This window comes from Polyergus mexicanus, unplaced genomic scaffold, assembly GCF_030449975.1.
Source record: "Polyergus mexicanus isolate NDT 795.1 unplaced genomic scaffold, iyPolMexi1.0 SCAF_21, whole genome shotgun sequence".
Taxonomy (NCBI): domain Eukaryota; kingdom Metazoa; phylum Arthropoda; class Insecta; order Hymenoptera; family Formicidae; genus Polyergus; species Polyergus mexicanus.
Genome location: NW_027223341.1, coordinates 3,357,419 through 3,380,949, shown reverse-complemented (window position 1 = coordinate 3,380,949; position 23,531 = coordinate 3,357,419). Strand labels below are relative to the sequence as shown.

The 23,531-nt window shown below is 32.0% G+C and overlaps 2 protein-coding genes, 1 long non-coding RNA gene and 1 pseudogene across 5 annotated transcripts in view; 2 read left to right on the top strand and 2 right to left on the bottom strand.

The window, feature by feature from the left end:
* Window positions 1-23,531, bottom strand: part of LOC138942189 (uncharacterized) — a 351,185-nt pseudogene that overhangs the window by 272,549 nt on the left and 55,105 nt on the right.
* The window catches only part of LOC138942007 (uncharacterized), a 166,321-nt gene that overhangs the window by 117,829 nt on the left and 24,961 nt on the right, over window positions 1-23,531 (top strand). The gene's annotated exons all lie outside the window — the stretch shown is intronic.
* On the bottom strand, window positions 18,214-20,012 carry LOC138942030 (uncharacterized). 2 transcript variants are annotated; one of them, XM_070312060.1, is made up of 6 exons: window positions 19,886-20,012; window positions 19,362-19,528; window positions 19,179-19,268; window positions 18,839-18,989; window positions 18,334-18,434; window positions 18,214-18,232 (listed from the first exon to the last, which is right to left on the bottom strand). In XM_070312060.1, the coding sequence occupies exons 1-5, from the start codon at window positions 19,962-19,964 to the stop codon at window positions 18,364-18,366; spliced, it is 558 nt and encodes a 185-aa protein (XP_070168161.1). In that variant the 5' UTR covers window positions 19,965-20,012; the 3' UTR covers window positions 18,214-18,232; window positions 18,334-18,363. The 2 variants fall into 2 exon arrangements, with proteins under 2 accessions (XP_070168161.1, XP_070168162.1); XM_070312061.1 differs by having other exon boundaries at window positions 18,887-18,989.
* LOC138942014 (uncharacterized) lies at window positions 20,382-23,514 on the top strand. Its single transcript, XM_070312031.1, has 3 exons — window positions 20,382-21,037; window positions 21,344-21,541; window positions 21,837-23,514. The coding sequence occupies exons 1-3, from the start codon at window positions 20,918-20,920 to the stop codon at window positions 23,274-23,276; spliced, it is 1,758 nt and encodes a 585-aa protein (XP_070168132.1). The 5' UTR covers window positions 20,382-20,917; the 3' UTR covers window positions 23,277-23,514.

The window sequence follows — 23,531 nt, the reverse complement described above, 5'->3', positions numbered from 1 at the left end:
AATCAAGAATGTCGAATGAAATGACAAAACGAGCCAAGCACGATATTAAGAGCGCATAAATGTTTATTATAAAAGAATTACATTAAAATTTAAACTCACGAAAGGCGGATGTTTCGGGCCTCTTTTTGGCCATCTTCTGCGTACATGAATAAATAAAATTAAAATATAAGCATATAAGAGATTCTTAGGCGATTAAGAAGCGCGTAGATAACGCAGGTTTTTCACATTATCACAGTAAAGGTAAAAAAATATTTTCAAGGATATCCATGTCGTTACGAGGAAGAAATCCTCGATACTGTGGTCATAAATTGAATTCAAAAACATGGCGGTACATTAATTATGTCTGTAAATTAAGCGGAATGGATTATGTCAAAATGACGAGAGAGAAAGTCTTCGGAAATTACATTCGTAAAACTTACAGATAAACGAAATAACGCACAGGTCGACAATAAATAATCGGGATGTAAATTCGCAGAGAACTAAACTCACTGATTATCAACGTAACAATGAGTATAAATTATCGTTAGACGAAAAGATAAAATAATAAAAGCAAACGTTACCGCTACAGGCAAACAACGGTGCAATTAAATTTAAGAAGGTTATCGATAATTTTCCGAACTACTCGATCCCGAAAAGTGATTTTAACACACGCATAAACAATTAACTGTTAATACCAAAAAATTTTTTAAACATGATGATAATGTAATTGCCTAGTACTCTGCGTTGATACCACTGCTTGTTGCTCTCGATAAAGATGAATACTTTAATAAGATCGAAGAATTGTTGAAGGATAATAACATTTATAATATCGTCAAAGAAGATTCTATAAAAAGACTTACGTAACATCTATGGGACTTGCTAACGAGTTGGTGATACGAAACGATTGGGTATACATTTAATAAAATTATAACAATCAAACCAAACTAACAACTTGCGGTATTTGAGAAAACTTATATGAAAATAATTACGTGTTCAAAATGTTTATTAAAATTTTTATTTTATACAGATACTGTCGACTATTTAAGAAACTCAATTGATGCGACGAATAGTTGAAACACTACTCAAATGTTTAAAATGGAATTGCAAATATCTTCAATTAGATGATGCCAGTAAAACGAATTTTTGCTAACTGATAATACAAATTGAAAACGCCTATACGTATAGCTACGGATCATGGATTAATTTCGAAAGTCACTATCACTTCTGAAGAGCGGCTTTCAAAATTAATTTATGATTTTCTCTGCACTGAGAAAAAAAAGTTGTTAATTTGAATAAATTCGTCCAACTAATTACTTTTTCTTTGTATTTCTTTAATTGAAATATTTAACTATTTAAATCAAATATACCTCATGTTAGATTCAATTATTTAATATGTCGTATTTGACTTAAAATATTAAAATATTTCAATTAAAGAAATAGTAATTAGTTGGACGAATTTAGTCAAGTTAACAATTTTTTTTTCTCGGTGTGAAGAAATTATACTTATCTATAAGTTTATACATCCTATCATTCGCATTATGCAATATCTGACTGTCAATTTTATGTCATTGATTATTTTAATGAAATGTGCAATAAAAAGAAACGAGATATAGGATATTATAAAGATCAATGTGTTTATTCTTCTTTAAATATATAAATTTTAATTATTATATTAAATTTCAACTGCATGTTTATTTTTATTTTTAATTGCGTAGAATTTTTTGAAAATTATATGTATTCCCCCATCAGTGATTTCCTTTTGCAAGCGCAAATAATTTGTAATAAATGTCAGTTAATTGGTTCACATCTTTTTCAAATTGATATTAAGAGATACGGTAGTGTCTCGCGCTAAGTCACGCGCAATAACAAGGTACTCCGCGTATTTATACGCGAGTCGGCTAATTAAGAGTATCTAAATTTTCAAATTTGAATAACGGTTGAAGCGATCGAGTTCTTATTAGACTTAACTTATAATCTTATAATTTTAATTAATCTTTAATTAATCTTAATCTTATAATTTTCAAAATATACGAAATATATATTATATAAGTCAAACAAAAAATATCTATACTTTTATCTATTATCTCTAACATCTATTACTTCTATTTACTTAAGAATACACGGCGAGATCATCTCTCAATAAGATATTACTTGCAAATTTCTTTCAAATTTATTACTTTTTACAGTACCAAAAAGAAGTTATGTAAGAGTTTATCGTTAAAAATAATATTCAAGTATAGTTCTGTAACTAATTCTGTATTTTATTTGATTTTATGTGATGAAAACAGATCTTTAAAAACAGATTGTAATAATAAAGTATGTACGATTATATATTAATGCCATTATGTTACCTGTGCTAGTGAAAAGACCTGTGCCGAGACAAGGATAAAACAAATTATACAAATAACTTTTTTCAAAGCGCTTGGTGCTGCTTAGATCGTCTGAAATCATCAAAAACATGTCAGGAGAGAAACATTAATTTATATTATATGACTCACACAATCTTTTAGATGCGCAAATAATTTATTTATTGTAGCGCAAATTTCTATCTAATCTCGGTCGAATATGTCGACATTTCCTCTATTTATCTTTTTAAGCTTTTAACCTTTTAACCTTTTTGTTTACGAGCAGAAATATTCTTGTGAAATGCAAGATTCCTAAATCTCACTAAATTGTAATGTCTACAGACAATTAAATTTCTTTTTTATTACCTTTAGATCATCTGGATGACGGATAGGCACACAATACGTGAAGAAAATCCACAATTTAAAAATAGGATAATATTTATCAGATAGGCAACGATTCAATTGTTTTTCTGACAAATAAATTATAAATATCAATACCAAAATTTTGGTCGGATTAATTTTATCGTTATTTTATTACATTTTTACTCAGATATGTTGAAAATAAATAATTAATAATTATGATAATGGTTTGGAAATGAATATTGTAGAAAAAGACGCCTATATATATAGCTAGGGATCATGGATTAATTTCGAAAGTCAGTCACTTTTGAAGAGCGGTTTTCGAAATTAATTTATGATTTTCTCTGAAGAAAGTATATATATCTATAAGTTTATACATCCTTTCATTCACATTATGCAATATCTGACCATTAATTTTATGTCATTGATTATTTCTATGAAATGTGTAATGAAAAGAAATGAGATATAGGATATTATAAAGATCAATGTGTTTATTCTTCTTTAAATATATAAATTTTAATTATTATATTAAATTTCAACTGCATGTTTATTTTTATTTTTAATTGCGTAGAATTTTTTGAAAATTATATGTATTCCTCCATCAGTGATTTCCTTTTGCAAGCGCAAATAATTTGTAATAAATGTCAGTTAATTGGTTCACATCTTTTTCAAATTGATATTAAGAGATACGGTAGTGTCTCGCGCTAAGTCACGCGCAATAACAAGGTACTCCGCGTATTTATACGCGAGTCGACCAATTAAGAGTATCTGAGATTTTCAAATTTGAATAATGGCTGAAGCGATCGAGTCCTTATTAGACTTAACTTATAATCTTATAACTTTAATAATCCTTTAATTAGTCTTAATCTTATAATTTTCAAAATATGCGAAATATATATTATATAAGTCAAACAAAAAATATCTATACTTTTATCTATTATCTCTAACATCTATTACTTCTATTTACTTAAGAATACACGGCGAGATCATTTCTCAATACGATATTACTTGCAAATTTCTTTCAAATTTATTACTTTTTACAGTACTAAAAAGAAGTTATGTAAGAGTTTATCGTTAAAAATAATATTCAAGTATAGTTCTGTAAAAAATTCTGTATTTTATTTGATTTTCTGTGATGAAAACAAATTGAAAATAAATTGTAATAATAAAGTATGTACGATTATATATTAATGCCATTATCTTACCTGTGCTAGTGAAAAGACCTGTGCCGAGCCAAGGATAAAACAAATTATACAAATAACTTTTTTCAAAGCGTTTGGTGCTGCTTAGATCGTCTGAAATCATCAAAAACATGTCAAGAGAGAAACATTAATTTATATTATATCACTCGCGCGCGCGATCTTTTAGATACGCAAATAATTTATTAACTGTAGCTCAAATTTCTATCTAATCTCGGTCGAATATGTCGACACTTCCTCTATTTATCTTTTTAAGCTGTTAACCTTTTAACCTTTTTGTTTACGAGCAGAAATATTCTTGTGAAATGCAAGATTCCTAAATTGTAATGTTTACAGACAATTGAAATTCTTTTTATTACCTCTAGATCATATGGATGACGGATACACACACAATACGTGAAGAAAATCCACAATTTAAAAATAGGATAATATTTATCAGATATGCTACGTTTCAATTTCCATAGTTTTTCTGACAAATAAATTATAAATATCAATACAAAAATTTTGGTGGGATTAATTTTTCATTATTTTATTGCATTTTTACTCAGATATGTTGAAAATAAACTTGAAATTAATAATTATGATAATGATTTGCAAATGAATATTGCCGAGAGATAAGATATATAATCTACAGATACTTATGATAGGTATACGTTCCAGCGTCCCTGATGGCGAGTAGGCGCAGCAAGGCGCTGCTGCGCCGAATATTTCGGCAGGTCGCCATCAGGGTTATCCGCGGATATCGGACGGTGTCGCATACGGCGGCCTCAATACTTGCGGGACTGCCGCCCATCAAGCTCTACGCGCAGATGTACGCCGAGATTTATCGGCGTACCAAGGAGCTCGGTGGGCTCGGCGTGCCACTGATCCCGCGGGTCAGGGCCGCCGTGAGGCTCCAGGCTCGGCGACGTATGCTGGAGAGGTGGCTGGAAGACCTCTCCAATCCCCGAGACACTTCGGGGAGGCGCGTCGTCGAGGCCATCCGCCCCCGTTTAGTCAAATGGGTGGAGAGGGCGGGTGGCGAGGTGTCATACCGTGTGGCGCAGATACTTACCGGCCATGAGTGTTTTAGCTCGTACCTGTGCCGCATCGGGCGCGAAGCGGACACGCGCTGCCATCACTGCGGTGGAGACGGGAACACGGCGCAGCACACGCTGGAGATCTGTCCGGCGTGGGCAAGCGAGCGCCGTGTCCTCGTCTAACGTTTGGGGGGTATTGATCTCTCGCTCTCGAGCGTCATTGCGACGATGCTCGAGAGCGAGGGATCCTGGGGGGCGGTCTCCTCCTTCTGCGAGGCAGTAATGCGGCAGAAGGAGGAGGCCGAAAGGGGAAGGGAGCGTCTCCCCGGCGGACGCCGGGGTAGGCCTCCCCATCGTGGTGGTGCGGCCGGTGTCGGGAGGGGTGTGCGGGAAGAGCCTTTTAGCGCCGCGCCAGGTGGCCCCAACGGGGAGGGTCGATGGGCGCGGGGACAGTTGTCCCCCGCCGCCCACGAGACCCTCCCCAGCCACGGGGTGACACGGGCGAGGGGAGCGGGCCGGGGACCTATTGGCTCCGGTCCACGTCGGCTCCTCTCGCAGACGTGCAGGGCCCGCACACAAGACGGGCCCGGTGGCCGGGGACCCGGGTGGGGTACCCGGGCCCGGCCACACCAATCCCGCCAAGCCATCGGCGGGGAGTGGGTGATAGGGGCGGTGGTCCCCCTGTCCCCAGTGCGAGCAGGAGTCCGCATAACAACGGGGACCCTGGGGGGAGGATGATTCTTCCCCCCCCCCACCCCAGCGGGCATGGCTCGTTGTCGGAGGGCCTGTCCGAAGTAATGCAAATGCCAGTTTCCGGAGAGACCTTCGCTAATGCCCAGTCGTAGGCCACCCGGAGGGGTTTTAGTGGGTAGTCCCCCGGCTGTTTGTTTAAGCCGGGGGTGAGTCCCACATAACCCCGCCTCGAACCCCATCGAGGCGGGGTATGCGTAAAGGCATTTCCCCTCCGTTACAAAAAAAAAAGGTATACGTTCCAGAGCACAAGGTTTTATGAATTTAACTTTTGCTTGTATGTGTGCATAAATGACGGATCGTCTGACAATTAATGTAAACAGATTAGAAATTTTCTACTTGCCTGCTGAAAGATAAAGTTGAAATGCATTGCCAGCAATCGGATCGCCCAGTGGTCCCGGTATAAGATTAATGAGTCGTCTGGTTCTTTCATAATGTACGTAATAATAATATATCAATAAAATAAACATGGATAATAACATTATAATGATAAACATTGTTTCTTGACGTGATATTCTTGATCGCTTAATTAAGGTTGATCTTCTTTAGCTTACTGTTTTACTGATCCTTAAATACACATTACAAAAGTTTTTTTCCTTTTTGTTGATTACTTAATTGTTAAAAGTTTCAAGAAGTAAAAATCAAGAGACACGATAGTATTTTGCGCTAAGTCATGCAAAGCAAAGATTACGCACAGCAATAGCGAGACATACCGCGTATTTATACGCGAGTCGAAATCAAGAATATCTAAGATTATCAGTTCTCAATAACCCCTGAACGAATCGAGTTTTTACTAGTTCTTATTAGTTCTTATATATATATATAATCAATAGCTTGAGTTTGATTTATATAAAGAAAATATGTTTATTTTTGCTCTACATGTTTTATAAAACAGAGATATTACGAAGCGAAATCGAAATGTAAAAATTTTCATTTAAGAAACGTCGTATATTAGCAACAAAAACCGGAAGTTCTACAGAACATTTTCCCAAGCTAATCATCACGATTACCTTGAATTTTACGGGGACTTCTTCCCCCGTGGGATATTTCAAATGAAAAGAATTATCAAGAGGGATTCGCCGCTTAGGCATTCTAACAAAATTACTCCTGATAAGAGACACATCCGAACCCGTATCAATTTTAAAATTACACAATTGTTCATCAATAAACCCTTTAAAATTAAACAATTTCTTATTATTAGTGCCAGTATTATTGCTAACATTTTTACAATTACATAAATAACTCTGTAATTCTATTGGGGCTCCTTGTTCTCGCGTCGAACCTGCCCCGAACAGCTCGACAAAATTCAGTTTCCCCCTTTCTTTAAGAATGGACACTCCGCTCGAAAATGGCCTGAGCCTCCACATTGCCAACATTCTTTTACAAATGTTTTATTATTATTTGTGCCAGAACTTTTGTAAAAATTTTTATATTTTTCCTGTTTCTTTTCTTTAGCTTTATCGCCAGAATTTCCAGAACTTCTTTTATTGTCAAATTTGTTAAAATTATTTCTATTCCCGAAATCAAAGTTCCTTCCTTTAGCGAAATTATTTTTATTATTATTATTATTGCCAAAATTGAAATTATTATTCCGTCTTTCAAAATCACTTTCCTGTATAACTTTCACCGCCATGGCCCTTTGTATGGCCATTTTCAAGGAGGTGATTCCCTCCAACTGCAGAATCCTTCTCACAAATCTATTAGACAACGCGGTAACAAACTGCGCGCAAGCAATTTTATCTCGAACTTCGTGCGTACATTCGGGATATGCTAACTGCGAAAGCCGTTCAATTTCAGAGCCCAAGGTAGCCTCATCTTCCCCCAACTTTTGCCTTCTGTTCATAAATTGGGAATAATATGACTGTGACAAAAATCCTTCCCCAAACCGCAATTCTAATTTGGATTTCAATTCCGCGTAATCGAGATTCTCAATATTAACGACACTCTCCAATACCGCACGCGCCTTTCCTCTAAGACATGATACGAGAGCGATGCTTTTCGCAGCGTCACTCCACCTATTTGCTCGCGCGATTAACTCGAACTGTGAGAAGAACTCCTTTAGCGGAACAGTACCATCAAAAATATCCGGCTTTAATTAAAAGCCTAATTCCGTATTAATATTAATTGAATTACGCGCGTCTCTCTCAAAATTAGGCGTAACATTAGGCATAAAATTTCTGTTAATAGAGCGACTTAGCTGGTTGTTATCATCCAGCAGACGAATCCTCTGCTCCATTCCACGTAACGCTTCATCGCGTTGGCGCAATTGTGCCTCAAATATAGCTCGCTGCTCATCGTGTTGGCGCAATCTCAAAATCGGCTCGCTGCTGCAATCGCACCTCGCGTAGCTCACGGATCTCACGCATCGCTGACTGAAGCGTAACCGTTTCCAATGATGGTCCCGAAGTCCCGATGTTGTAGCCGCCGTTGAAGTCAGACGACTCCTCTTTCTCATCGTAACTCCTACCGTCGGCGAATTTTCCTGTTCCATCTCCATTTTTATAGACGAAAAAACACACAATTCTCCAGAAAATCATCCACTCCGTTGTATCCCGGACGAGCCCCCAAAATGTTGCGTCCGCGGATCGAAATCGATATAACTCGAATCCGCGTGACACAACCGACACTCGCGTACCGCAAGTAAATAATTAACACTCCTTTGAAAGAACGAAAGGAACTTTAATATAATAACACAGAACACTGTTATACAAGGAACACGGAACAATAACGGTTATCGTAATCTCGATTACGTCCGCCCGGAATGGCATCCGTCGCGAGACTCTAAGATGGCCGATCTCTCTTCAGATGAACGCCGTTGTTTAACAACAACCCTTAGCAACGTTCTCCCGGAGACGGGTACAGCAGATTCAGGAATAACGGTCACAGACGACCCGCAGGGACGCAACAATATGTACATATATATATATATATATATATATATATATATATATATATATGTCAATCGGCTATTTTAACGACATTTAAAAAATGAATATTTTATTGCATACATAAGAGTACATTTACTTTCTAACGCATACATCACTTTTATTTTTAACATAAAATGTACTAGTACATATGTATAAGAAATAAATTACCAATTGGCTAGTACAACGACAGTACAAAACTATTTACAATAATATATCCAGGGTTGGGAAAGTTACTTTATAAAAGTAACTCGTTACCGTTACCGTTATTTTTTCTAAAAAGTAACTCGTTACCGTTACTCGTTACCAATTTTAAAAAGTAACTCGTTACCGTTACAGTTACTAAAAAGTAACGAGTCGTTACAATTTCCGTTACTTTTTTACAATACAAACTAATAAATTATTTTGCATAAGAAAAACTTTTAAAAAATTGTAAGCAAGATTTCATTCAAGGTTTATTACAAAATAAATGATTAAATTTTATCGAAATTCTTTATTAATTTTTAATAAAATTTGTTGCTCCATAGTATCATCATTTAAATGCCCTCTTTGTGGTGTTAATACAGAGCCACCGATGCTAAACATTCTTTCTACAGATGCACTGCTTGGTAGAGCTGTATTATATTTAATAAAAAGTTTTTTAAGTTTTGGATAGTCTTTTAACATTTCTATATTACAATTATTTGATTTTAAAAACCGTTGCAATTCTTCTTGTTCAGATTCATTTTGTACCGTTTTTTGCTCAAAAATGAAAAAATCATTGATCGTCAGATTTTCCAGCTTTTGGAGAATTTTCAATTGATCGGATTCCCAATAAATTCTCCAAGTAATTTTCAGCACGTTTTCTTTTTTCTCCGGTTAACCAGTTTAACTTAAATTTTGGATGTAAACATGCTGCTATTATTAATTCTTTTGTTTCAAATATTGTAAGAAATCTAAAATCGAATATAGTAAATTAAGCGACATTGTTTGTTTTATTGAAATTAATACTTTTGAATCAATAGTTTAAAATAAAATAATATTTTTCAATTAAATCCTTATTTAAAATTAAATAACATATGTATTAATCAAATTAATAAGTTACCTTTTATTTAAACCTTGCTGAATAGCTTCAACTAATGAATGGCAATCTATAAGGTCAGATTTATTGAGATTTTCTAATTTTCGTTGCAAGGTACTTCCCAGACAGCACAAAACATCCTCAGGATCATCCTGAATATGTCCAGGACCGTTCAGGACATTTGTAGGATGTTTCAAGATATATTATTATAAATATATTTATAAAAATTTAATATGCATACATAATTATTTTTAGTTGTGTCGGCTATTTAATATAATTTAGAAATCTTAAGTATTATAATAAATATTAATGTCCTATAAATGTCCACTGGATAACCCCTGGATGTCTGTAGGATATATCTGCCTTGTCTATTATATTGGATGTCTTTTGGATTTCCAGAGGACATATACATGTGCAATTAATTGTTAACATTAATTTCGTTTAATATTAATAATTGAATTTGATGCGCACATTTTCATATATCCAAAATTATTATTTATTTAATATTTCATGAGAAATGTTACTGTTCGCAACATTCCAAAAACTTTACAAACAATAGTATTCAACCGCTAGTTCGTTTGTTTACCGCTATGCGACACGCGAACTCGTATTTGAGATTTGGTCATGAGAATTATATAAAGCTTGCAAAGAGCAACTGACAGGAAATTACAAATGTAATTATTTTCTATCAGTTCAATTTCTGATGTAATCCCAACATAGGGAATTCAGATATTGGATTGTTTAAAAAATATTACACAATTCAAACCCGGGAGCCAAACCTAAAATATTCATGTACAGCACGAAAGCCTCAAATATTAAAGAACGGTGAACTATTTTTAATATTAGATTTTTAATATTGGCAGTAAATAACAAAACATAATTTTAATTTATATTTAAATTTTAAAATTTGCTCCTTGAAACATACGAAAAATATCCCTAACATATCCTATAAAAATCCTTAGGATGTTCCACAGGATCTCCCTGGATTCTCCAGAGGTTAATATATGGCTATCATTTACTCTTCCTCAGGACATCCAGAGGAGATCTGAGGATTACAATGGGATATCCTGAGGATATCCTACATGTATGTCCTGGATGCCCTTTGAACGTCCTAAGGACATCCTTGTGCTGTCTGGGTTAGAACTGGTAGTAAATGAGAGCTCTGCTTTTCCGAAAAGATAAAGCTCTCATTGGATATCGCGCGTCGCGTTATCGCACTGGTCTGCAAGAGCCATAAGTTGATCAATCACATTCAAGCATTTTTACAACATAATAAGAATGCTAATTGGTCGATTTGCTTACGGCTTACTTCCCAACCCTGAATGTATCATATGATTAATATGACGATACTATTATTTTTTATGAAACGATTATTTTAACAACATTCTATATATCAACTATTTTAAAATACACAAGTAAATTTCAAACACAATAAACGAGTAAAAAAGAATTAATGAAAAAAATATAAAGAATTAACAACACAAAATTACTTTTGATGATAACTACTTTTAAGTCTATTTTAATTTTAATTATTACAAAACTATATAAAAAACGACATCCGACGATTGGAAAGAGATAAACTCTGAACTAGTAAAGCCATTTCAGTTTTAAAGGATAAACTTCATTATTGCTTCAACAAATATTGAATAATATAAGTTCATAAATAAATGTTGATCATTCCATTATAGATCACAAAATTATATGTACAAAGATTTTAATATTGAACTCTAGTTTTAAAATCTAGTAGATATTTAAAATTAATAAGCTGACTAATTATTAAAGGGATATAGCTGGCGAAAATCGCTACGTCTTTGCCTGGGTCATTCGCGTCTAATGAATGTATCTCTTAAATCACAGCAATTTTTAAAGAAATTAAAGCGTCGTTCGGAACTTTATTATTTTACGTATTGTATGCTATTGAAATTGCACAATTAATATTTTACGAATTGTATCTTTTTCTCAGATGTGTTTATTAAAGGCGGAGCAGCCGTATATAAAGTCGCGATTTTGGCCAGCCATATCGCTTTAATAATCGTCAGCTTATTAATTTAAAAAATCTAATGCGTCAATCCTTGTAGCGGAGATCATGTAGAATAATGTCTTTCTCCAATAACTTCGATATCTTTAACGGTAGTCGAGATCAAAGCGAATAATGTATCTGACCCGGACGATCTCGGCAAAAGCGTCGCGATTTCGGCCCGTTGTATCGTTTTAATAATCGTAGGTTTATTAATTTTAAAAATCTAATGCGTCAATCCTTGTAGCGGAGATCATATAGAATAATGTCTTTCTCGAATAGTATTGATATCTTCAACGGTAGACGAGATGTAAGCGAAGAATGTATCTGACGCAAATGATTTCGGCAAAGGTGTCACGATTTCGGCCCGTTGTATCGTTTTAATAATCGTAGGTTTATCAATTTTTAAATTTTAATGCGTCAATCCTTGTAACGGAGATCATGTAGAACAGTGTCTTTTTCGAATAACATCGATACTTATAATGGTAGTCGAAATCAAAACAAAACATGTGTTTGATACGCGAAGGATACTGGCGATAATGTAAAACCTCGTCGCATTGTTATGTTTAGAGAATCATAAATATGAAACTATTAAGACATTAATGTCGTAATTCCAATAATCCAGAACACGAGAAAAAAAGCAGCCGTTGGACGATAATGGATTTTTTAGCGATTGTCATGCTTTACACTTTACACTGAAGTCGTTATCTACACACACAATCGCTCCTTCGGAAAAACTTACTTTTTGCTTTGATCTCGGCTATCACCAAATATGGACGTTATTCGTGAAAGACACTATTGTTCGTGCTCTTCACTATAAGGATTAACGCGTTACCATTTTGAAATAAATATAATTTCGATTATATTAAAACGACATAGCGGACCAAAATCGTGACGCTTTTGCCTGGGTTCTTCATGTCTAACACATTCCTTGCTTACATTTCGTCCATCGTTAAAGATATCGATATTATTCAAGAAAGACACTGTTCTACATGATCTCCGTTACAAGAATTGACGCATTAGATTTTTAAAATTAATAAACCTACGATTATTAAAGCGATAAAGCGGGCCGAAATCGCGACGCTTTTGCCGAAATCATTTGCGTCAGATACATTCTTCGCTTACATCTCGTCTACCGTTGAAGATATCGATACTATTCGAGAAAGACATTATTCTATATGATCTCCGCTACAAGGATTGACGCATTAGATTTTTAAAATCAATAAGCTGACGATTATTAAAGCGATATAGCGGGCCGAAATCTCGATGTTATATAAGGCTGTTCCGCCTTTATAATGAACACAACTTAGAAAAAGATACAATTCGTAAAATATTAATGGCGTAATTTCAATAGCACACAGTAGAAATAATGTAGTTCTTGAACAACGCGTCAATTTCTTTAAAAATTGCTGTGATTTAAGAGATAGATTCATTAGACGCGAAGGACCCAGGCAAAGGCAACGCGATTTTGGCCCGTTGTATCGCTTTAATAATCGTAGCAGCTTTATTAATTTTAAAATTTAATGCGTCAATACTTTTAGCGGAGATCATGTAGAATAATGTCTTTCTCTATTAACACCGATATCTTTGGCGGTAGTCGAAATCAAGGAGAAAAATTTATATTGCACGAGAGATATTGGCGATAATGTAAAAAATATCGTCGCGCTATCATGTTTTAAGAATCATAAATATACAACTTTTAACACTTTAATGCCATAATTTCAACAATACAAAGTACGGAAAAAATGCAGTCATTGAACGACATCGGTTTCTTTAGCGGTTGCCGTGTTTTAAACCGAAGTTATCTATTATCGCCGGTGCTCTTTCTGAATAACGTATTTTAATTTATGCAAAAAATAAGTCTACATATAAATAATAAAAATATCCTAATAATGCTTTTTTCTATGACTGCAGTCGATAAGAGATTAGTCGATATAGATGCTGAATAATATTTTGGTGGTTGGTTAATGAGACTAAAAAATTATAAAATTTCCTTGTCATAATTGATTAATGCAGTGTTTCGGAACATCTGTAGTTTTTTTCCAACCGTAGCGTAGCCTATATTACCTACTGCATACATGACAGTTATCTTAACCTCGCGTGTTTCTCTCTATATTTATATTTAGTATGATCGCATTTATATTTTCAAAATATATATTTGTAAATTTTTTAGATTTTCTGATCTTACTGAAGTGTCATTGAATAAGCATTTTTTGCATGAAAGTGGGTGCCATGAGAATGTACAACAAATTCTTAAATGTTGCAACAAGGTACATGACAGTTATCTTAACCTCGCGTGTTTCTCTCTATTATTATATTTACATCTAGTTATTATTTTTATAGTTTTTCAAAATACATATCTGTAAGCTTTTTAGATTTTCTAATCTTACAGAAAAGTGTCATTGAATAAACATTTTGTTCGTGAAAGTGTTTGGGTATTATAGGAATGTACAACAAATTCTAAAAATTTTGCAACAAGGCACATTATAATTAAAAGTGAGTAATTTTATTATATTTTCATAATTCACATATTTTTAAGTATTGTGTTTTCTATTAAATTGAAAAAAAGACTGAATTGTGATAATGACAGTTATATGAGTAAGATTGTTGTACAAAGGAAAATGATTTAAAGTCATATCTATTAATATTACATCATGTTTATTTTGATTTTAGCAGACGACAATAATGTATAAAATAATTTGCAAACCACACATAGATCCAGCTTGCATTGAATATCAAGAAGCAATCTATTACAAAACACGAGAATCTTTTAAGCGAGAGTTCAATATTATAGTCTCCGCTAATAGAATCTTGTGATCTGTAATGGAATGATCAACGCTTATTCATCAACTTGCAATATCTGTTGAAGCAATAATGAAGTACTTTAGCGATACTGGGATTGTGCAACTACATTATGAAATAATAATATAAATATTGTGTGTTTTCTATTAAATTGAAGAAAGGATTGAATTTTGGCAATAACAATTATACAGGTAAGATTATTATACAAAGGAAAATGTTTAAATTCGTATGTATTAATATCATATCTTATCATTTATTTTGATTTTAGCAGGTAACTATAATGGATATTAATTTGCAAACCACACACAGATCCAGCGTGCACCGAATGTTAAAAAGGAATCCATTACAAAGCATGAAAATTTTTTAAGCGAGAGTTCAATATTATGGTCTCCGCTAATAGAATCTTGTGACCTGTAGTGGAGTGATCAACACTCATTTATATTGATAATTGAAATAATAAGAACTTGTTGTGCCTCTAGCCGCTAAGGGAGAGGTCTTTTGGGATTTGTACGCCCAAAGGATTAGGATCCACGCTCGAAATAAGACACTCCCGGACGTTAGGTATAATTTAGTATATTTTGCAAGATTTAATACACTTTCACTTATTCGCGATTATAATAGTCGGGCGCGATACGTACGGTACTTCGATAATATTGAGCGAGCGAGTAGTCTGCGAGTCGTCTCTCGCGAGGTGCATCTCGCGCTTATTATATCTCTTAATTAATTAGGTCGTTGATTGGGGAGGAGTGTGGTGTCCCTGACCGGAGCATGTCTCGTGCTCCGCTTGTCAGTCTGTCTCGTCAGCTGCTTACTCAGCTTCCAAGAACTTGACCGTGACTGCCTTCTCTTACTCAGCTTCCAAGAACTTGACCGTGACTTCCTTCTCTTTAGTCACGTATCTTACTTTTATTTTATTAATATTCTTTTATTACTTTACTCTTTCCTAATTTTCCTTGATCTCTTTTCTAATTTTAATGCTTTGCTTTACTCAGCTCTTTCTTACACTTTTCTGTGTCACTTTATTGTTTTATCCTTTAATATATTAAGTAATTGGTCGGGTTACGACAAACTTTGTATTGGTGATAGTATTAGAAGATTGAAATGACATTTGTATATTACTTATATATTTGATCTTTTTTATTTATAGTGAAATTTGAACATTGGAAATAATAAATTTGTCTATGGAGTGAATACTATTGAGATAATTTTGTAACTACATTATGAAAAAGTATGTTTAAGTTTTGTATGTTTTTACTTATTGAATTTAAAAGAAGAGACTAAATTGAATTTAAGGAAAAACAAAATCATGATGATGATAATTGCATATATAAGTATGATTCCTTTACAAAGAAGAAAATCTTAATGTCTTGCTGTCTATTAATATTATATATATTTATTTTGATTTCAACAGGCAACAGTAATAAATGAATATTAATTGGCAAAGCACGCACAGATCTAGCGTATGTCAAATACCAAGAAGAAATCCATTACAAAGAACGAGAATTTTTCGAACGGGACTTTAATATTATAGTCTCCGCTAATAGAATCTTGTTATATGTAGTGGAATGCTAATTCATTAACTGTCACTAATAGTTGATTATAATAACTTTGTATTGTTGATGTATTAGAATATTGAAATGTATATTGTATATTTGTATATTGGTTTTCAGTTATTGTATAAATCAGGGAAGACTGTGCTTTAACATATCACATTTTTATAAAGAGCATGCTGTTTTTATATATTATTATATGTACTATATATGTGTATCTCTCTTTCATATGTGTATATTATTGCACATAAATAAGTAATCTATTGTATTACAAAGAACGAAAAATCTTTTAAACTAGAGTTCAATATTAAAATCTTTGTACATATAATTTTGTGATCTATAATGGAATGATCAACATTTATTTATGAACTTATATTATTCAATATTTGTTGAAGCAATAATGAAGTTTATCCTTTAAAACTGAAATGGCTTCCCTTACGGAAAAATACACTCAACTTTTGGGTGTTGACCATTAAAAAAACATCAAAAAAAACCTTCAAAGTTGGGTGTGATTTCGGACCATTGATTGAAGGTTAACCTTTAAATGATAGTTAATTGATGGTTAACCTTCAGTTAATGGTTAATCCTTAAAAATGACGGTAACCCTGAAAATAAGAATCCTCAAATGAAAGTAACACCCAAATGAGAGTAAACCCCATATTTGAATGTTCTCAATTTGCATTCGATAATATATGCAAAATCATCATCAGATGCGGGATTTATATACATATACTCTTATTAGGGTATTACTCTCATTTTCATTTCAGATTCCCTAAACAAAGTAGTAAATGAATGATAAAAAAAATCAACTCTGATTTCTTATTTTTAATTACATCTTTCAAAAATTCAACTTTTATTTCTCTAAATACGATGGAAAGTATAATTTATGAAACAAATCATATAATATCAAATAAAATAAGACGTAAAGTATTTTGTATACATTTAAAATAAAACTTGTATTTAAAATCTAATCTTGTATTTAATCTAATTTAAATAAAAGAAAAATAATCTTTTCGATTTTTTTTTAAAGCTTGCTGCAAGTTTTGCACTTATATATATATATATATATATATATATATATATATATATATATATATTATAATAGGCATTGTGTGTGTGTATGTTGAATCAATCATATTAAGCTTTTTCTCTGAAGTCGAGACTTTTTTGAAGTTCCGTGCGACATTCTTACATTTATTAGTTACTGCAGTATTGAATAACTGTTCTGCATTGTTCACATTTTTAAATGTGAGTAGTACATAATCTGTAAACAAATATATAAATTATTATTAAAATTTTATAAATTCATTTTAATTTTAACGTAGTTTTCTTGCACACAAATACTTCTTGTTCGCAGTATACATATGTATTAATATTACAGTGTTAATACAAATTAAAAAGAATAGCAATTAATTGATTAAAAATGCGATAAATTAAAAAAAATCCTTATAATGTTTACCTTTTATTGCATTAAATTTATGATCTTGGTCCAAAGGTTTTTTTTTCCTCTCTATTGAACTTTCTATTGATTTTATGTTGTTCTTTTTTCCTGTTCTAGATGAACACGCAATCTCTTGTGTTGAAAACAAATGACCCATTAAATCGCAGGTCATTTTACCAATATCAGAAATCCGAATTTTCCGCATAATACTTTCCGGAATATTGACTCCTCGACTAAGTGATATCATATTCTATATAACAGATGATAACAATAAAATATAGTGAAAACTCTCAAAGAATTAAAAATTGCAGATAAATTCTCATTTTCCATTATAAAAAAATATACGAAAATTTGCATACATTTTAATTTTGCACAAGATACGATCAATTTACAGCGAATATATAGTACATACCTTGTCTACACAAGCATTATTCGCACTTTGCGGATTCTCTGCAGACGATGCCATATTTACTTTTACATCTGTTTCGACTTTCTGCAAAATACATAAACATACAGAATTTCAATTTGTACATACAAGATATTAATTTATAACAAGTAATACATATACCTCTCACTTACACAAGTCATATCATTGACAATTTGCAAACTTTTTGTAGGCGATGCAATATTAATTTTGACATCTGTATCAATCTTGACTTTCTGTAAAATATTTTCATTATTGCACCAAATTATTTCATTTTTATTAATTGACGTATCAATGGGAAGAACTTTCTCAACATTAACCTCATCATTTATTTTCTCATTATCTTTTTCTAATTGCTGCACCTGTAAAATGTATATTAGAAAATATAAAGACAAACATTTTCATAACTAATAAAATAAACTTTTAATAGATGTATAATTTATAATATAAGTGATATTCTTACCAAATCATCAGAACGGACAATCCTTACATTTTAGGTTAAATTTTCAATACTTTGTAATTTTTGTATCACCCGGTCTGCTACAGTTTCTATTTTTGTTATTTCTGTAATAAAATTTGTATTAATTTATAATAACAATTATATTTTGAATGTATAATGTTTATTTCGTTTCATCGTTCACTACTGTATTCATTAAATATTAGATAACCCGGGAAAAAATGGCCCATATATAATTATATATGAAATATGCTCATATATAAATATATACAAATATATATGATTATATATAATTATCATATGATGTATATATAGTTATATATAATCCTGTATGATGTAATATATTGTCATATATAACCGTATATGAGATTATATATATTTATATATAATTTTATACAATTATATATAATTATATATGAGCATATTTCATATATATTTATATATAATTATATATAATTATATATAATTATACATGGACTTTTTTTCCCGGGAATATTTATAGTTTTTATACTTTTTAATACTGAGTTCGCTATTAGACTTTCTTGCTGTTGCTGAGTACCATTCATATTGAACGTTTTTGTTTCTTCCTTTTTGTTCGATGGCTTGTAATTTTCATCGTCAGATGAAATTAATGTTTCGTCTTCATCCGAAGAAGTACACCACTAAAAATGAATGACATTGAAAAACAAAAAAATAGAATGAATATAATAAGCACATTGGATGCTTTGTTATTTTAATGCATTGATTCGTGAATCTATGTGATCAAGCGATGGTCGTATGTGACCATAAATTGCACAAATATCGCAAGTTTGCAGCATGCAGATAAAAGATAGTAAAAGACATTTACTTACATTTTTTATATAAGATGTTTGTTTTTTTAGATTAGGCAACATATTTTGTTGTATCAACGCTCCAGCTTTCATTTTAGATCGTTTGTTAATCTGTAAAGATCGAGAATATATAAAAATATGAATATACTAATATAAGTATACGAATGATTTATAATAACATTGACATTTAATCATTATATTTACTTTCAATTCAGTTTTTCGTTTTTTAGTACATTGGTTATATTCATCATCATCAGACTCATGGTCATCAGTAAATGATTTTTTCATCAATTTCTTTCTATCACCCTTACATGGATTTTTAATATTAAATTTCTGTATTTCTAATAACTGTCGATGCATATCTGTCCATTCTAGAAAAAACAATGTTCACCGAGTATCGATGTTATTATTGCAGTTACATGAGCAAATTTGGTTATATTGTAAATTTTCTAATAATAAGTAGGCCTCATCAAATATTCTTGAACGCGCTCACTCGCTCACTCACTCGTCCGCGTCGGCTTGCTTACTCGCATGCAGTGTGATATACTCGATTCATTAATGCGAACATCGGAGCCCTTATTAATTATAAGATTTTAGTTGCTATATAAGTAACTTTTATTTTACAGAGATTTTATAGGTTAATTTCTATTTAGTAAAAATTTATATTTGATTATATAAATGTATGTGCATATGCATTATATAAATGTATGTATTGCATATATATATACCTCCAAATGCAAGAATTTTGATTACCGTCGTATTCCAATCTTTTTCTGTTAACGTTTTAATGATTTTTATCATTTTCATCGCACTCTTAATTTCACAAGAGGACCATGATATTTGAACAGAGTTTCCTTTATTTACTAGTTCTTGTAACATTTCATCGTTGTACTTTATTGTTAACCATTCTCTAAATCCCACAGCGATACTATTATTTTCATTGACGAATTCGACGAGCAAACAATCATTGTTATTCATTATATACAAATAACGATGAAATCTCAACTATATAAAGAACCGAGAAGAACTTCCAAAACAATTGCACGATGCCAACTACCGAAGTACCGAGTACTGCCGAGCAATGTTGTTAGATGGGCCCCTTTTTTGTGCACGTACGACAAATCCAGTATCAGTAAAATGCTTCGAGTAATAAAAAGTTATATATTTAAAATTAAAGTTTTTACAAATGAAAAATCAAAAACCATAAGAAAAAAAATGAAATTTTTACAAACGATAAAACAAAGGCTATAAGGAACCCTTTTTCACTCGATCGAAGCATTTTACTGATATCGGATTCGACGCATGTGCGCAAAAAAGGGGGCTCATGTAACAACACTGCTCGGCAATACTCGGTATCTCTCGATAGTTGGCATGAAATTATTTTGCAAGTTTTTGTCGGTTTTTCTTTATGTTTAAGATTTCATTGTTATTTGTACATAATGAATAATGATGATTGTTTGCTTGTCGAGTTCGTCAATAAAAATTATAGTATCGCTGTGGAATTCAGGGAATGGTTAACAATAAAGTGCGACGACGAAATTTTACGTCAATATCATGGTCGTTTGTGTTGCTTTAATTTGTGTCCCGATCACGTGTTTGTTGGTGAATAGTGAAAACTGAAAAAACCGGATCGTTATTATAAAATATACAAACGCTAAAAGTGACAAACAAACAGGTGTATTAGCTACGCAATGAACAGTTATTGCAAGTTGTATTGCAAGTTATAAGTTATTCCGCGTTTTTCATATTTACGAATTGTTATGAATAGTAGAGGACCATATAGAAAATATCTTCAAGATGCAAGAGAAGAAGTTCCAGCAACAACTATTCAATCTCGACGAAGGAACGAAATACAAGCTGAATTGATTTTCAATAATCAGGTATACTTATAAAAAATAATAGGATTATAAAATTATATATATAAAACAACCTCAACATGGATATTTATTTTATATATATAACATATAAGAAATATTTTAATTTATATAACATATAAGAAATCTTTTTGTAAAATATAGCACAATATTTGCTAACAAATTATTTCAAAAGTCAATCAAAAAGTTTGTTTATCCGCATTTAGTTACTTTTTATAAAATGTTTTTATTCGGCTTTGTTTTTGTCTAAACAGTGTATATTTTCAACAAATTATGTAAGTATCTAATAATTTGACTATATATTTATTGCAGGAAGAAAATAATGCAGTAGAGAATATAATTGGCATGCACGATGAAGCGCTTCAACAGTTTGAAGAAATTAATGAGCATTCCTCAATAGATGAAAATAACAGTAGCGATGATGAAATCTATAACAACCAAGTTAATAATGCCAATGATGAAGAAAATATTTTTGATGATGCACATGGTGAAGATGGCAATAATGAAGAAGTAAGAATTGGATTACTCTCAGTATAAATTATGTTTACTATACTACTGCTAATTTTTTTGTGTTAGAAAAACCGAATTTTTGTACTTTGTGTTAATTTTAACATTTCCTTTAAAGCAATTAATGTATGAAATTATATGATATTATATTATGATATACTTTTAATTTAAACTACATGTGTTTTTATGTATGAAATATTTCATATCTTTTATTAAAATTTCATATAACATCTCTAATTACATTTTGCTAATCAGAATGGAATTTTGTAGATAATTTTAGAAAACAATTTCTTTGCAGATGAGGCAACCGATTTATGAAAACTGTCCATTAACCCAAGATGAAAGTGATCTCCTTATCATGAGCTTTATAATCCGTCATGGCTTAACAGATCTAGCATTTGATGATCTTCTAAATTTAATAAATTGTCATCTTCCAATTACACTAAATTTTTCTCGGCACTTATTCTTAAAAAAATTTCCGAAAACCGCAAACATGAAAACAATTTTCTATTGTCCGGAATGTTTTGTGGAATTAAATTTTGAACAAATGACTCATATTAATTGTACGTCTTGTAATACATGGTATATGAGAATTGATTTACGTGGTGGGCATTATTTTGTACATTTACCGTTAAAAGATCAATTACGTAATTTATTATCAGGACCGCTTTTTTATAAATTGCAAAGTAGTTGTGCAGAACAGTCTAGTATACTTTCAGATATAACTAGTGGGGAATCATATCGAAGACTGCGTAGAAATGGAGTTATTAGAGATTATGATATAACTCTTCAGTGGAATTCTGACGGAGTGGATACTTTCAAATCTTCAAAAGTATCCATGTGTCCAATCCAAGTGGCAATCAATGAATTACCGTATTGTCTATGTAAAGAAAACATCTTACTTTCAAGTATCTGGTGTTCAGCAAAAAAACCCGTAATGGATTTATTTTTGAAACCGTTCGTAGATGACTTAAAAGATTTACATGAAAATGGTTTTCATTGTTTGCCCCCTGGTTTAGATGCACCTGTTCATGTTAGAGTACATACAATTGTTGCACCTGTTGATTCAGTTGCACGATGTGCACTTCAGAATGTACATCAATTTAATGGTAAATTTGGTTGTTCATTTTGCCTATGTCCAGGTGATAGAGTGAAAGTAGGAAATGGTTACGCTCGTGTATATTTGGAAAAAGGTAAAGCAAGAACGAAGAATCAACATTTAAAAGATTCTCAAAAAGCGGTTAGAAAAAAAAAGGTTGTTCGTGGTGTAAAAGGCATGTCTCATTTAATGTTTGTACCTGGTTTTGATATTATACAATCATTTCCTCCGGAATATATGCATTCCATACTTCTAGGTGTGGTAAAATCCTTTATCATCGTTTGGTTTACAAATTGTCATAATCCTTCGTATATTGGTACAAAAAAGGATATTTTTGACAAAAAATTAACTTCAATCCGACCACCAAGTGAAATAACACGGACACCAAGATCAATCAATGATATTAAAGTTTGGAAAGCTTCCGAATTAAAAAATTTCCTTCTTTATTATTCTATGCCATGTTTAAAAAATGTACTTTCAAAACCTTACTATAAACATTGGTCACTTCTAGTTTTTGCAATATATAAGTTTTTATGCGAAAAAATAACAAACGAAGATTATGTACAAGCTGAAAGAGCACTTCAAATATTTGGTCAGCTTGGTCAGCATTTCCTTATGAGAGTTATAATTATGTATTGAGGAAAATGTTACACAGTTCACAATTTGTTTTGAAACAGATTTGTAAATCTTATTTAAGATTGCATAACATAAAATATAACGACACATTTAATAAAAGAAATTGCAATCAAGAAGGGAAAAAATTATTTAATCATATGTTAGGTCATAATAAAAGTAAATACGGTCAAGCGCGAAATGCTAATAATGATATTGTGAAAATTATTGGTACTGGAAAAAACATACTCTTAAATTTAGTTGAAAAAATTTCCATACAAG